The sequence below is a fragment of the Hydra viridissima genome, unplaced genomic scaffold (genome assembly GCF_058129835.1).
Source record: "Hydra viridissima isolate aposymbiotic clone 2 unplaced genomic scaffold, HvirCarnegie_v1 scaffold_1, whole genome shotgun sequence".
Classification (NCBI taxonomy): domain Eukaryota; kingdom Metazoa; phylum Cnidaria; class Hydrozoa; order Anthoathecata; family Hydridae; genus Hydra; species Hydra viridissima.
Window position 1 is genome coordinate 14,575,156 of NW_028324300.1, and position 12,597 is coordinate 14,587,752.

Here is a 12,597-nt window from a genome sequence, read left to right on the forward strand (position 1 = left end):
ACGTGGTAGATCATTTAAAAAAATTAACTATTTCCAGAAGACAAAAACAAGCAACAGATTTAAAATCAGGAAGTAATCAAAGTGAAAATATAGGTAAAAGAGAAAATGACTTGTTATGTTTTCGATGTGGCGAAAAATATTTTATTGGACATCAAAAAGAGTGCAAAGCTAATGGGAAAACATGCTATAAATGTCAAAAGAAAAATCATTTAGCCATTTGTTGCAGAAGTTTTTCAAAAACACCTTACAGGACAATACAGCAAGTTAAAGAGATAAATAATAAAAACAAAAGTGAAAGCAGCTCAGAAAATGAATTAGAGGAAGCGCTTGCCCTAACATTTAGTTCAAAACAAAGAGGGCAATCCTATAAAACAAAATCAATAAATGTGCTGGTAGAAAATGTTATAATAAAAATGGTTATTGACTCAGGTTCTAGTGTGAATTTGATTGACAAAAACACTTTTGAAAGGATTAAAAACCACAATCCAAACTTATTACTAAAAAAATCATCAACAGTAATATTTCCCTATGCTTCAACGCCTCTAAAGTTGATAGGTTGTTTAAAGGCTGAAATTGAAACAAAAAACAAAATAACTACCAACAAAATCTATGTTGTAAATAAAAATAATGCTGGAAATATCATGGGAATTGAAACAGCAAAGGAGCTGAATATTTTAAAAATTGATGAAAATGGAAACTTTATGCTCAACAAAGATAATGGTGTAAATACAGTGGCTAAATCAAATGAAGCCAAGCAGCACTTTAATGTGTGTAAAAGTATTGATGATGAAATTAAATCTCCACTAAATCAAAAAGATAATAGTTTGCATTATTTTGATGCAAATTGTAAAGTGACTTTGAAATTCAAAAATGATTTGTTAAAGTTGATTGCAGATTATGAAGATATATTCAAAGGACATGGTAAGCTAAAAAACTTTCAATGCAAACTGCATGTAGATGAAAACATACAACCAATTGCACAAAATTTACGTCGCTATCCTTATCACCTTCGAAAAGATATTCGAGCAGAACTAAGGCGTCTTGAAGAGGCTGACATTATTGAAAAGGTTGAAGGACCGCAAGAATGGATTAGTAATTTTGTAATTGTACCAAAAGCAAATAAAACGGTACGATTATGTCTTGATGCTAGAACCATCAACAAAGCAATTAAACGCGAAAGATACCCGATTCCTACATTGGATTCCATAATAGATGAGATGTACGGTTCAAAAATATTTGCTAAGTTAGACATGAAAGAAGCTTATACTCAGTTAGAGTTAGATGCCGAGTCCAGAAAGATCACAAATTTTCAAACAGATGAGGGAGTTTATAGACACAAAAGATTAGTATATGGTATTAACAATTCATTCGAGATTTTTCAAAAAACTATGGAACAAAGTTATGGTAAAATAGATGGAGTAAAGTTTATTAGTGATGATATTATAATATATGTATCAAATGAACAAGATTTGTTAAGGAAGTTAGAATTATTGTTTATCAAAACACGTGCATTAGGTTTAAAGCTAAATAAAAAAAAGTGTATTTTTGCTCAAAAGAAGATAAAATTTTTTGGTATTGAAATATCCAAAAATGGTATTAATCCTGATCCAAACAAATTAGAGGCTATCAAGAATGCAAGACCACCAACAACCTTAAGTGAGCTTCGTAGTTTCCTGGGTTTATGCACATATGTGTCAAGATTTATTAAAGACTTTAGTGAAAAAACAACAGCATTACGTGAACTATTAAAAAAAAATACAAAATTTAAGTGGGTCAAAAAACATAATGATGCTTTCAATATGCTTAAACATGAGTTATCAAGTGAATCAGTGTTGGCTTTTTATGATCCGCACAAAGAAGTACAGTTAATTACTGATGCAAGTAATCATGCTATAGGAGGAATACTTTTACAAAAAGAAGGTATTGGAATTAAACCAATCTGCTACATAAGTAGGTCACTGACAGCAGCTGAGTTAAAATATAGCATTACAGAAAAGGAAGCTCTTGCTTTGGTATGGGCAATTGAAAAATTACATTTGTATCTGTATGGAAAAAACTTTAAGGTCGTAGTGGACCACAAACCGCTCAAGTTTATTTTTTCATCCAGTTCTAAAATAAATGCACGCATTGCAAGATGGCAAATCAAATTGCAGGCATATGATTTTGACATAATATATAAGAAGGGAGAAGAGAACATTGCAGACTTTATATCCAGAAACTGTATCCCAAATGAGGTACCCAATGAGTCAGATGAAAATGAAGTGGCGGCTTATGTAAACTTTTTAGTGACAAAAATGACACCCAAATCAATATCAATTGAAGATATAAAAATGGAGACAGCAAGAGACATCAGTTTAGTTGCAGTAAAGAATGCATTAGTGTCTGGTAAATGGCATGACAACCCAATACTGGAACCATATCGTAGATTTCAAAATAAGTTAACTGATCATGAGGGGATTATATTAAGAGAAACAAGAATTGTCTTACCAAAGTCTCTTCAAAAAAGAGCTTTACAAATTGCACATGAAGGACATTTAAGTGTTGAAAAATGCAAAGGATTATTGCGTCAAAAAGTGTATTGGACCACTATGAATAGTGATATTGAATCACATATTGAAAAATGTCTTGGACGTCACGCATGCCAGGTCCTGAACCAATTAAAATGTCAATTTTACCAGAACATGTTTGGGATGAATTAGCGATGGATTTATTTGGACCATTACCATCAGGAGAGTATTTATTTGTTATAGAAGATATATATTCCAGATACCCATTTGTTGACATAATGAAAATCACAACAGCACCAAGTATCATAAATAAACTAGAAAGACTGTTTTCTATATTTGGTTATCCTAACAAAATAAGAAGTGACAATGGTCCACCATTTCAAAGTGAGGCTTTAAAATTGTATTTTGAAAATGCTGATATAAAGCATATTAAAATAACACCGCGATACCCGCAAGCAAACGGTATAGTAGAAAGATTCATGCAAGTAATATCGAAAACAATAAAAACAACTCACTTTATGGGCAGAAACTGGAGAGAGGAACTTCAATGTATGCTTCGAAATTATAGATGTGCTCCTCATGCTATAACCGGAAAACCACCAGCCACATTGTTATTCAATAGAAACATCAAAAATAAATTTCCTTCAATAATAGTTGAGTAATCACCATACGATAAAGAAGTGAGAGAAATAAAGAAGTGAGAGAGAAAGTCAAGATAAAAAGTATGCAAAAGTAAAAAAAATACTTTGATGAGAAACACAACGCAAAGGAGAGATATGATGTTAAAGTAGGAGACCAGGTTCTCGTAAAACGTCATGAACGTGGAGGAAAACTAGATTCAAAATATCTAAACAAGAAATACATAGTTAAAGAAAGAAGGCAAAGTTTAGTTATTGTAGTAGATGAAGAAGGAAACGAGTTGGCGCGTAACATACAATTTATAAAAAAGATTTTAAAACCTGATGAGTTTATACAAAAGGAAATGCAAGTTAATGATAACGAAAGAACAAAAGCTGATAGAAAATCGTATCCCAAGCGAAATCATAGACCTGTGAAATTTTATCATTAAGTATCAAGATCTACTAATCTGATAAGAAAAGTCTTCCCAAACTGTTGAGAATGATAACTACGTAATTATGTAATACAAATTACGTAAGTGCGTTCATGTGGAACGCATTATAAAAAACGTGCATAAAAATAGGAAAGAAGGACTTTAAAAGAGATTAGAATTCGCGTTATATTAAAGTTGTATAAAAATATCATTATTGACTTATCTTAAAATAATATATATAATCAAACATATAAAAGGGTTATATTGCTTAAGCGGATCACAACACGGGGTTCTCTAAGTAGATAGTTGTAAGTGATGAGGATGTGTGTGAGTTTATGGTATGATGGCTGTGATTGTATGTGGTGACGTCAATAATGTAAGGACAGTGTTTTTGAGTAGCGGTGGAATAGAATTTGAGGATAACTTTTCAATAAAAATTATAATATTTGTTGCGGTAGCGGTGGAAGGGGAGAGAATTTTATGACAAAGACTTTTGAGGAGATTCTCTTCAAAAAGGAGAATCTCCTCAAAAATCTTTGTCATAAAATTGTCTCCCCTTCCCCCGCCCCCGCAACTCCCTCATCAGGAGAATCCCTCAAAATCTCCTCTTAAAAAACTCCTTTTAAAAAAAAAACATAATTCTCCTTAAAACCTTTCCCTAAAACTTTTTCGAAAGATTTTTTATCGTTCCTTTTTTGTCTGCAGATGTTTCTTGAATTCTTGCATAGACAATTGATTTTATCTTAAAGTTTGTTTGGTGTTATTGTTTTAGCCTCTGAATCATGTTTCTTTAAAACAGGTTTTACCAGTTTGTCTCAGAATGGCTACAGAATTTTTGCGAACTTTTGTAATTTAACTAATATCACCTAAACGGTGTAGTTACAATTGTATTTCTGGTCGTTTTTGCAAAAACAGTTTTAAATTTTAATGGTGTGGCTGATTGATTTTTAATATAATTGTATATTAGTGTTCGCCCGGAGTTTTGGCTATCTCGTTCTTGTCTTCGTTGGAATATTATATGTTTGAATCGGGTAAAATTTAAAGATGATGTTTATATCTATTCTCAGTTTTCCCTCTTTACAGGCTTTTCTGGACCCATAACAGAATGCATTGTTCTGTTGAGAGGTACAATTGCCTTCTGTGAATGTCTTCTTCAGCCATGGCACCACATAGTGTTTTTAGTTAGCTGATATACACACATCAGAGGTAAATTTTTCTTTCGAAACTGTCCCATTTTTTCCCTTTGGAAAATATAGTTTTAGAAACTCCAGATATACAAATCGCAACAGTTGCATCCAACCCGTTCGAATCCAATATATAACGTTCGAATCCAATATATAATGTTCGAATCCAATATAGTGTTCTTTTGGCTTCTTTTGTAAAACTTTTAGTTGAAAGGTTTTTTTTATTCACAGTTTAATTCTGAGACGTTCATTTAACATTAACCAACAAAAAAAAAAAACTATGGAATTTATTTACTAAGGTCACGAAAGTAAGCCAACTAGTTGTCCGCGAATGGCTGCCACCACTAGGAAGGTAAAAAATGTGCAGCAGGAAAAGCTGTTAAAAGAACGCATTCTGAACTTAAAAAAAAATCTGAAAACTTGATTAACATCCCGAAGCGATTCGGAACATAGGAGTAAAAAACTGATTTCGTGGATACGTTTACTAGAAAATAAAAACTTGAAAAGAGTTTAAATTTTACTAGTAGTCTTAAACATCTAAATTCGTATCAAAATTAAATAATCTTTTTTTGATCGTTTGGCACGTTTCTTTTAATTTTTCGGAAACTTGTGTATTTTTCATAACTTTTTTCCACTGGTTAATCCCACATGATATGTGGGATTAACCAGTGGAAAAAACCAGTTTTATTCATAAGTAGTTAAATAAGGACAAAACAAGTTGTAATATCTGGTGTGTCATTCTGAGGTAGAGTTTCACGTGACGCATCTCTTTTTCACTGATAGCAATCTCTAAACAATGAAGACGATTTACCTCTCAGTATTTGTACTTGATGACTCATTTGTAATAAAAAACTAAAAACAAAAAACAAGTTACTACTCGTTTTAATGAATAGAGATTTTAATAAAAATGCGTTGCATTGAAAATTAGATTGTTTAATCAAAATGTTTGTGAGTAAGGCATACTGCTTCATATTTGAAAGCTCATAAAAATAGTCCACTGGATCCAGTATACCCCCCAAAACGGTTCACAATCTTGTTAATTCCGGAATTAACAAAAAGAAAAGATTAAAGATTACAGGCAAACAGCTATATTAATTTCTTTTGTCAAAGAGCTTTGTCTCTGATAAAATCCGTAGGTATTCCCAGGTAATATATGTGGCAAAGTAAAAAGCACACGTCAGCCAACTAAGACAATAAATTACTCATTTTAACGATTCGCAGCAGAACTCAATCTTTTTTACTCTCTGTAGTAGACACTCTTCATACATTTACTGAGTCAGATAATAAATAGAGATCTTCATCCAAATGTTATAATAAGTACAAGTAAAATATTTAATGAGGAGAAAATCTCTCTTTTTGATATTGTTTGCGACCTATATTGTACTCACAATACTCCGCCTAATTCAAAATAATGATTCATCGCGAGTTTATTTTGATCGATGTAAGTTTGAATTGTTGTTATTTGTTTTCCTTTTTTTAATCTAAATTAATTTTTTTTGTGTTTGTTTTCTCTGAGTTTTTTGTCTTTGTTTTTTTTTTTTTTTTTTTTTTTTTTTTTTTTTGATAATCTCCTCCTTTTTATGAACTTGGAAATATTTTTTAAATTGTTGCGAACTTGAATGCAAAGAATGTTAATTTTAAAATGCTATTTAATTGTTTTTTGGCGCTTCATTTGCGTCACCACTGACCTAATTCGCGGTATGAGAAAACATTAAAACGTTTCCTTGTGACCACTTTACATGGAAAACCTAATTTTGGAATTTTTAACATCATTAAAAAAAAAGGCTGGTATTGAATGTTTTGTGGAGCTTATAGAGTAGACGAGGCAAAAAATGGCGACATATCAGAAAAAATACTAAAAAAATACACAAATTTAAGGCTGGTGAATGAAGGGCCAAGGAATTGAATGAAACCAGATCTTGAGAAAAATATTTACTTCAGCTTTTTTATATTTCGCTATACTTTTTTTAGTCATTTTAAAATTATCCTTACAGATCTATTTTATTATTGACGGAACTTTGTTTACACGAAAAAAGTACCCAAATTTACAAATGTTTATCTTGGAAAAATGAAGAAAATTTGTTCATGCCGACAACTAATTTCCTTTACCTAGGTGTAATTTGTTTAGTAATTTGTCAAGGCGTGAAGTAGTTATTTTATTCTAAACAGTCTTGTTAAACAAATGCTATAAAAGATTAAACTCATACCACATAATCAGAGTTTGTTTTAAAACTGTGGGCAGCCATTGTAATAGATTTTTTTGTTCACGGGTGAAAATTTAGAGTTTGTCGGAAACTCGCATGGCTCGCAGATTTCTGCGGCCTCTTTGAAGTAAAACAATGAGTTGCACGTCCATCTCTTATACGTCCATGCTAAGAAATTATGTAAACGCAAGCATGGAAAGTAACCAAATCCATCACTTTTACGATAGACCAGTGGCCTTCTCAAGATTCAAAAAAATCCTTTAGTATTAAAAAAATACACAACCATATTTGGTATTAAATAAGAGAAAAGACATTTTTGATAAAAAGTCCTTATCTTTCGTTTTTTGAATTTAATACGTTTTGGAAAAAGGGGAGAAGAGCCCACTTACTCGCGCTACATTAAGCTGCTCTCTGAGTAACTAATTTTACTTATATTTTAGATTGTATTGGTTTTGTCATCAAAAGTAATGACCCAAGAAATGGAAAGGTATGCTTGTTTTTTATCGTCATTATGATGAAAGGTAAAAATTTTTAATGATAGTAAATAGTACAGAAAATGTTAGAAGTATTCTAATTCTTATTTGGAATAAATTCAAAACAACTGGCATAGGTATAGATGTATTTTAACCCATTGATCCAAATTTATTACTAGGCAGACTTGAATTACTAATGGCTAGTAAACCAGGAGTAAGAAATGAAATGGTTTCAATATATAAAGAATTAATGAGACAACATTTGTCTGCCTTATAAAGATATTTTTATTAGCAAAAAGCACGGATTAAAAAGAAAATATGTTTTTGGTGGTGCTGATTTTTTTGATTGCATTTCCAAGTTACTCATGAGCAGTTAACGGAAACTTTCGACTTTGGTATTGGTTTTCGCCAAAATTTCGGCTAAGTCAGTTATTATTATAATTACTATTATTATTATTATTATTATTATTATTATTGTTATTATCATTACTATTATTATTATTATTACTATTATTATTATTATTACTTTTATTATTATTATTATTATTATTATTACTATTATTATTATTATTATTATTATTATTATTATTATTATTATTATTTATTATTATTATTATTATTATTATTATTATTATTATTATTACTATTATTATTATTATTATTATTATTATTATTATTATTATTTTTATTATTATTATTATTATTATTATTATTACTATTATTACTATTATTATTATTATTATTATTATTATTATTATTATTATTATTATTATTATTATTATTATTATTATTATTTATTATTTATTATTATTATTATTATTATTATTATTATTATTATTACTATTATTATTATTATTATTATTATTATTATTATTATTACTATTATTATTATTATTATTATTATTACTATTATTATTATTACTATTATTATTATTATTATTATTATTATTATTATTATTATTATTATTATTATTATTATTATTATTATTATTATTATTATTATTATTATTATTATTACTATTATTATTATTATTATTATTATTATTATTATTATTATTATTATTATTATTATTATTATTATTATTATTATTATTATTATTATTTATTATTTATTATTATTATTATTATTATTATTATTATTACTATTATTATTATTATTATTATTATTATTATTATTATTATTATTATTATTATTATTATTATTATTATTATTATTATTATTATTATTATTATTGTTATTATTATTATTATTATTATTATTATTATTATTATTATTATTATTATTATTATTATTGTTATTATTATTATTATTATTATTATTATTATTATTATTATTATTATTATTACTATTATTATTATTATTACTATTATTATTATTACTATTATTATTATTATTATTATTATTATTATTATTATTATTATTATTATTATTATTATTATTATTATTATTATTATTATTATTATTATTATTATTATTATTATTATTATTATTATTATTATTATTATTATTATTATTATTATTATTATTATTATTATTATTATTATTATTATTATTATTATTATTATTATTATTATTATTATTATTATTATTATTATTATTATTATTATTATTATTATTATTATTATTATTATTATTAAAAAAAGTATTTGAAAGAAAAACTCATGTTATTTATTTTTCCAAATATTCGTTGTATTTATTTCCAATGCTATATTTTTTTTATCATGTATTTAATCTTTGTCTACTGGTATCTTATGGTATTTTATGAGTTACTTTATTTCTATTTATTTCAACTGTGATTTTACTTCTTTAGAAGTATTAGATATTAGTAAGTTTTTATTTTCATAATGACATTATATTTGTAATAATTATTAGAAAAACTGTATTAAAGTGGTATAAGTTGTTTCATTTTTTGTGGACGGAGAAAAGAAAATTTTAATATTTTCGAGCATTTTTTAATCATCTAATAATTCCAACGCCATTTGAATTTTTTAAAACCATTTTGATTTGTTTTTTTTTTTAGGATAAGAAAACAGAAAGCAGTTTATTACTGACTCAAAGTAATTTATTACTGACTCAGCAGAATCGAAAAAGAACTCTCTTTAAGTTTTGCATGACAAAAGCGACAGATGTCACCAATGACAACTACAAAATTTATTCAGACGCTGCAAAACTTCTTTATTGCTTCATACCAAAGGTTGCATCTACAACGTGGAAAAGACTTTTTCAAGTTTTTGATGGAAACTATAATTATGAACAGATTTTAGACATTGATAAAAACCGAGTAAGCTTTTTATTTCTGCTAATTTTTCTTAAAAATGTTCTTATTGGGAGCAAAAAAATGTTCTTCTTTACAAATAAATAAATAGAACTGCAGGATATAAAAAAATGTGGCTGTGTACGACGATTAAAACCGGCAACTTATGCCTGTCTATACTCGCAGTTTTCAAGAAAGTAGAAAACAAAGCCCTGTAACTGTTATTCTTAGTTTTTAAGGCATCTTTAAGTTTCAGATTTTGAATAATAAAAAAAATACACAGTAGAAATATTTATATACTTTATTAAATGTTTTTAAAAAATGTTTCCTAAGGCTGCTCAATAATAAAGCCAACTTTGTTTATAAGGCTGTGTACATTAGAACGGACATAAAAAATAAAGTTAGAATTCAGACTTTTAAACACTCCAAAAAGTATCCCTTACAGCAGTTTATTGATACCTTGTGTTTTTATCGATACTTTGCGTTTTTCTTGACCTGACTTAAAATATATATGATATCCCATACTCTCTTTTAATCTCATGAATTTTTTCAATTGAAATTATCCTTTTGTCTTCCTTCTTTCAACAGATGAAACTTTCAAGAATTGTTACTGAAAAGATATCATCAAGTATGACGTTTTACGATGGGCATGACCGTTTTTTGAGTGGTATTAGCCTGTGCAAGATAGTTGAGCGATGTTTTTAGTTGCAAAGCTGAAACTAAGGGGGTCAGTTACACTTTGTTTTGGTGTCTACAGTTCTGTGAGAGGAAGAAATTTTTTCTCTCAAATTCACTGTAGTAAAATTATATTATACTGCCTCTTCGTGGCACAACTAGTAACTTAGGAAAATAAGGCTAATGTCAAATGGGATTCCAAAAGTGCTGATGAAAAACTTGGTACTGTCACATATGTAAAGCGATATTTGGTACCAGAAAAGACCTTAGGTTTCACCTTGCCAAAACGCACCGGTGTTTAAAGTTCTCCTACAAGTTCAGTAGATGCCCGTTCGCAAATGATAGTTTGCGAAATGTTGGATAGCACATGTGGTATTGTACAAAAGACTTTATTTTGCATATAAAACAGATTGCAAGCAGAAGAATTTGTAATAGATTTGAACTCGATATCACCCTCTAATCAAAAGTCAAATGAGAATTGACATCGCTTTATCTCTTGCTCACTTCACTTTTAAGTTATCATATAATTCAAATCAGTCTGAATAATGGTCACCTTCAGAAATATCTTGGCTTTCTCTATTAGCTGTCGTTTATGTTACTTTTCTTCAAACTTTTTGTCTCTGCTAACTTTTTTGTTCTATAATAAGGATCAAAACTGATCTAAACAACAATTCTTACAAATCAAATTTTTGATTTAGCTTAGTTTTGAGATAATGCATTTCAACTTAATTTCAGAAGATTTTTATTGAAAATCAATTTATCGCAAGGTTAAATTAGAGGGAAAAAAAAAAGGAAGCAAAAAACAAAAATCGATGAGCATATTTGACACAGATTATTTATTTGTTTCGTATTTTCCGATTTTTTAACGACTTGCAATTGTGAGTTTAAACAATGCAAGTCTGCCAAAAACAGAGCAAATTATTATCTCTCAAGATTATCTCTGCATTATCTCTGCAACATTATCTTTCAACTGCACATTCAAAATCGAGCAACTTGTCTAAATTGCACAAGATTTTGTTCTTCACTTCTCGTTAGCCAGGTGGATAAAAACAATCTGATCCTAAATTTTAAGACCATTTTGACTTATCCTTAGAAAAGTACTTTTAGGATTTTTAAGTCTGAAAGCTAATTTCTACTTTTATGACATTTCAAATGTATATACCCTATTTAGTTCATTAAGCACATAATTTTATTGTAATTTTTTGTTTTTGATTAAATAATTACTAACAATTATTGCTCTTACTTAGGTTCATAAACTAAACTATTCAAAGCTTATACACCTCAACCCTTCAGAAAGAAAGTTTCGCGAATGGAGATATTATTCTTTTTTGCTTACACGTCATCCTTTTGAAAGACTGGTAGCGACATTCAGAAACAAGTTCGAAGACCCGTACACTTCTTTTTTCAGGCGTCAATACGGCTGGAGCATACTTCAGTTGTCCCGAAAAAATCTAACCATAGAGGAATACGATAAAGGAACTGAAATTACTTTTCATGACTTTGTTAATTATATTTTGAAGAAAAGACATTTTGATGAACATTGGGATTTGATGACAAAGCTATGTTCACCTTGTTCCCATAAGTATGATTACATTGGAAAAATGGAAACATTAACTGAGGACTCTGTAACAATCTTAAAAAATGCCTATTTAAACAAGGAATTTCATTTTCCACGTAACGCAAAAGATCGTTATTTATCGAAATCTAGCGACATTATGCATCAGTACTTTTCGAATTTAACGAAGTCTGAAATCGAACAACTTTATAAACTTTATGAAGACGATTTTCTTGCGTTTGGATATACCCTTCCAGTGTTTTAAATAAAAAAAACTATCTAATGTAAATTAATTTCATATAGTTTAACATTATTCGAAATTTTTTTTTGGGATGGTTTTTTGAGAAATTCCCTGACCGAATCACTTTTTGCAGAAATATTTATCTATTAAGAAATAAGCATCTGCGGGAAATGTCTAATTTTATAAGGTATTGCGTTTCGTTGCAGATGTTTATTTTACAGTCGTTTTCAAGTTAAAGTGAACACAAAAATCAAAACCTCATGAATCAAAAAACACGATGATTGTAAAATCAGATGATGATAAACTCAAATGGTTTTTTTGTTTATACCCTTTAAGATTGAGATTTAGGACGCCATTAAAAAGTTAACGCACAAACTTTATGAAATGCTACAAACATACACACTCGATCAATTCTCTCTACTTGTTCAAACAGTTTTGTTATAATGAAAGGA

The 12,597-nt window shown here is 28.2% G+C and overlaps 1 protein-coding gene across 3 annotated transcripts; it reads left to right on the forward strand.

Moving 5' to 3' along the window:
- Nucleotides 1-4,420: 4,420 nt before the first annotated feature.
- On the forward strand, nt 4,421-12,224 carry LOC149893489 (carbohydrate sulfotransferase 11-like). Of its 3 annotated transcripts, XM_090067278.1 has the most exons (5): nt 4,424-4,488; nt 4,642-4,764; nt 7,387-7,433; nt 9,441-9,701; nt 11,597-12,224. In XM_090067278.1, the coding sequence occupies exons 4-5, from the start codon at nt 9,531-9,533 to the stop codon at nt 12,167-12,169; spliced, it is 744 nt and encodes a 247-aa protein (XP_089923404.1). In that variant the 5' UTR covers nt 4,424-4,488; nt 4,642-4,764; nt 7,387-7,433; nt 9,441-9,530; the 3' UTR covers nt 12,170-12,224. The 3 variants fall into 3 exon arrangements, with proteins under 3 accessions (XP_089923394.1, XP_089923404.1, XP_089923385.1); XM_090067268.1 differs by having other exon boundaries at nt 4,421-4,764; XM_090067259.1 differs by lacking the exons at nt 4,424-4,488; nt 4,642-4,764 and adding an exon at nt 5,894-6,183.
- The last annotated feature ends 373 nt before the right edge of the window (nt 12,225-12,597 follow it).

What these genes read in the sequence shown, in the direction of transcription:
- LOC149893489 (XM_090067259.1), top strand. Translation starts at nt 6,078, where the DNA reads ATGAGGAGAAAATCTCTCTTTTTGATATTGTTTGCGACCTATATTGTA. An exon ending in GCGAGTTTATTTTGATCGAT is followed by an intron (nt 6,184 to 7,386) that starts GTAAGTTTGAAT and finishes CTTATATTTTAG; the next exon opens with ATTGTATTGGTTTTGTCATC. An exon ending in ATGACCCAAGAAATGGAAAG is followed by an intron (nt 7,434 to 9,440) that starts GTATGCTTGTTT and finishes TTTTTTTTTTAG; the next exon opens with GATAAGAAAACAGAAAGCAG.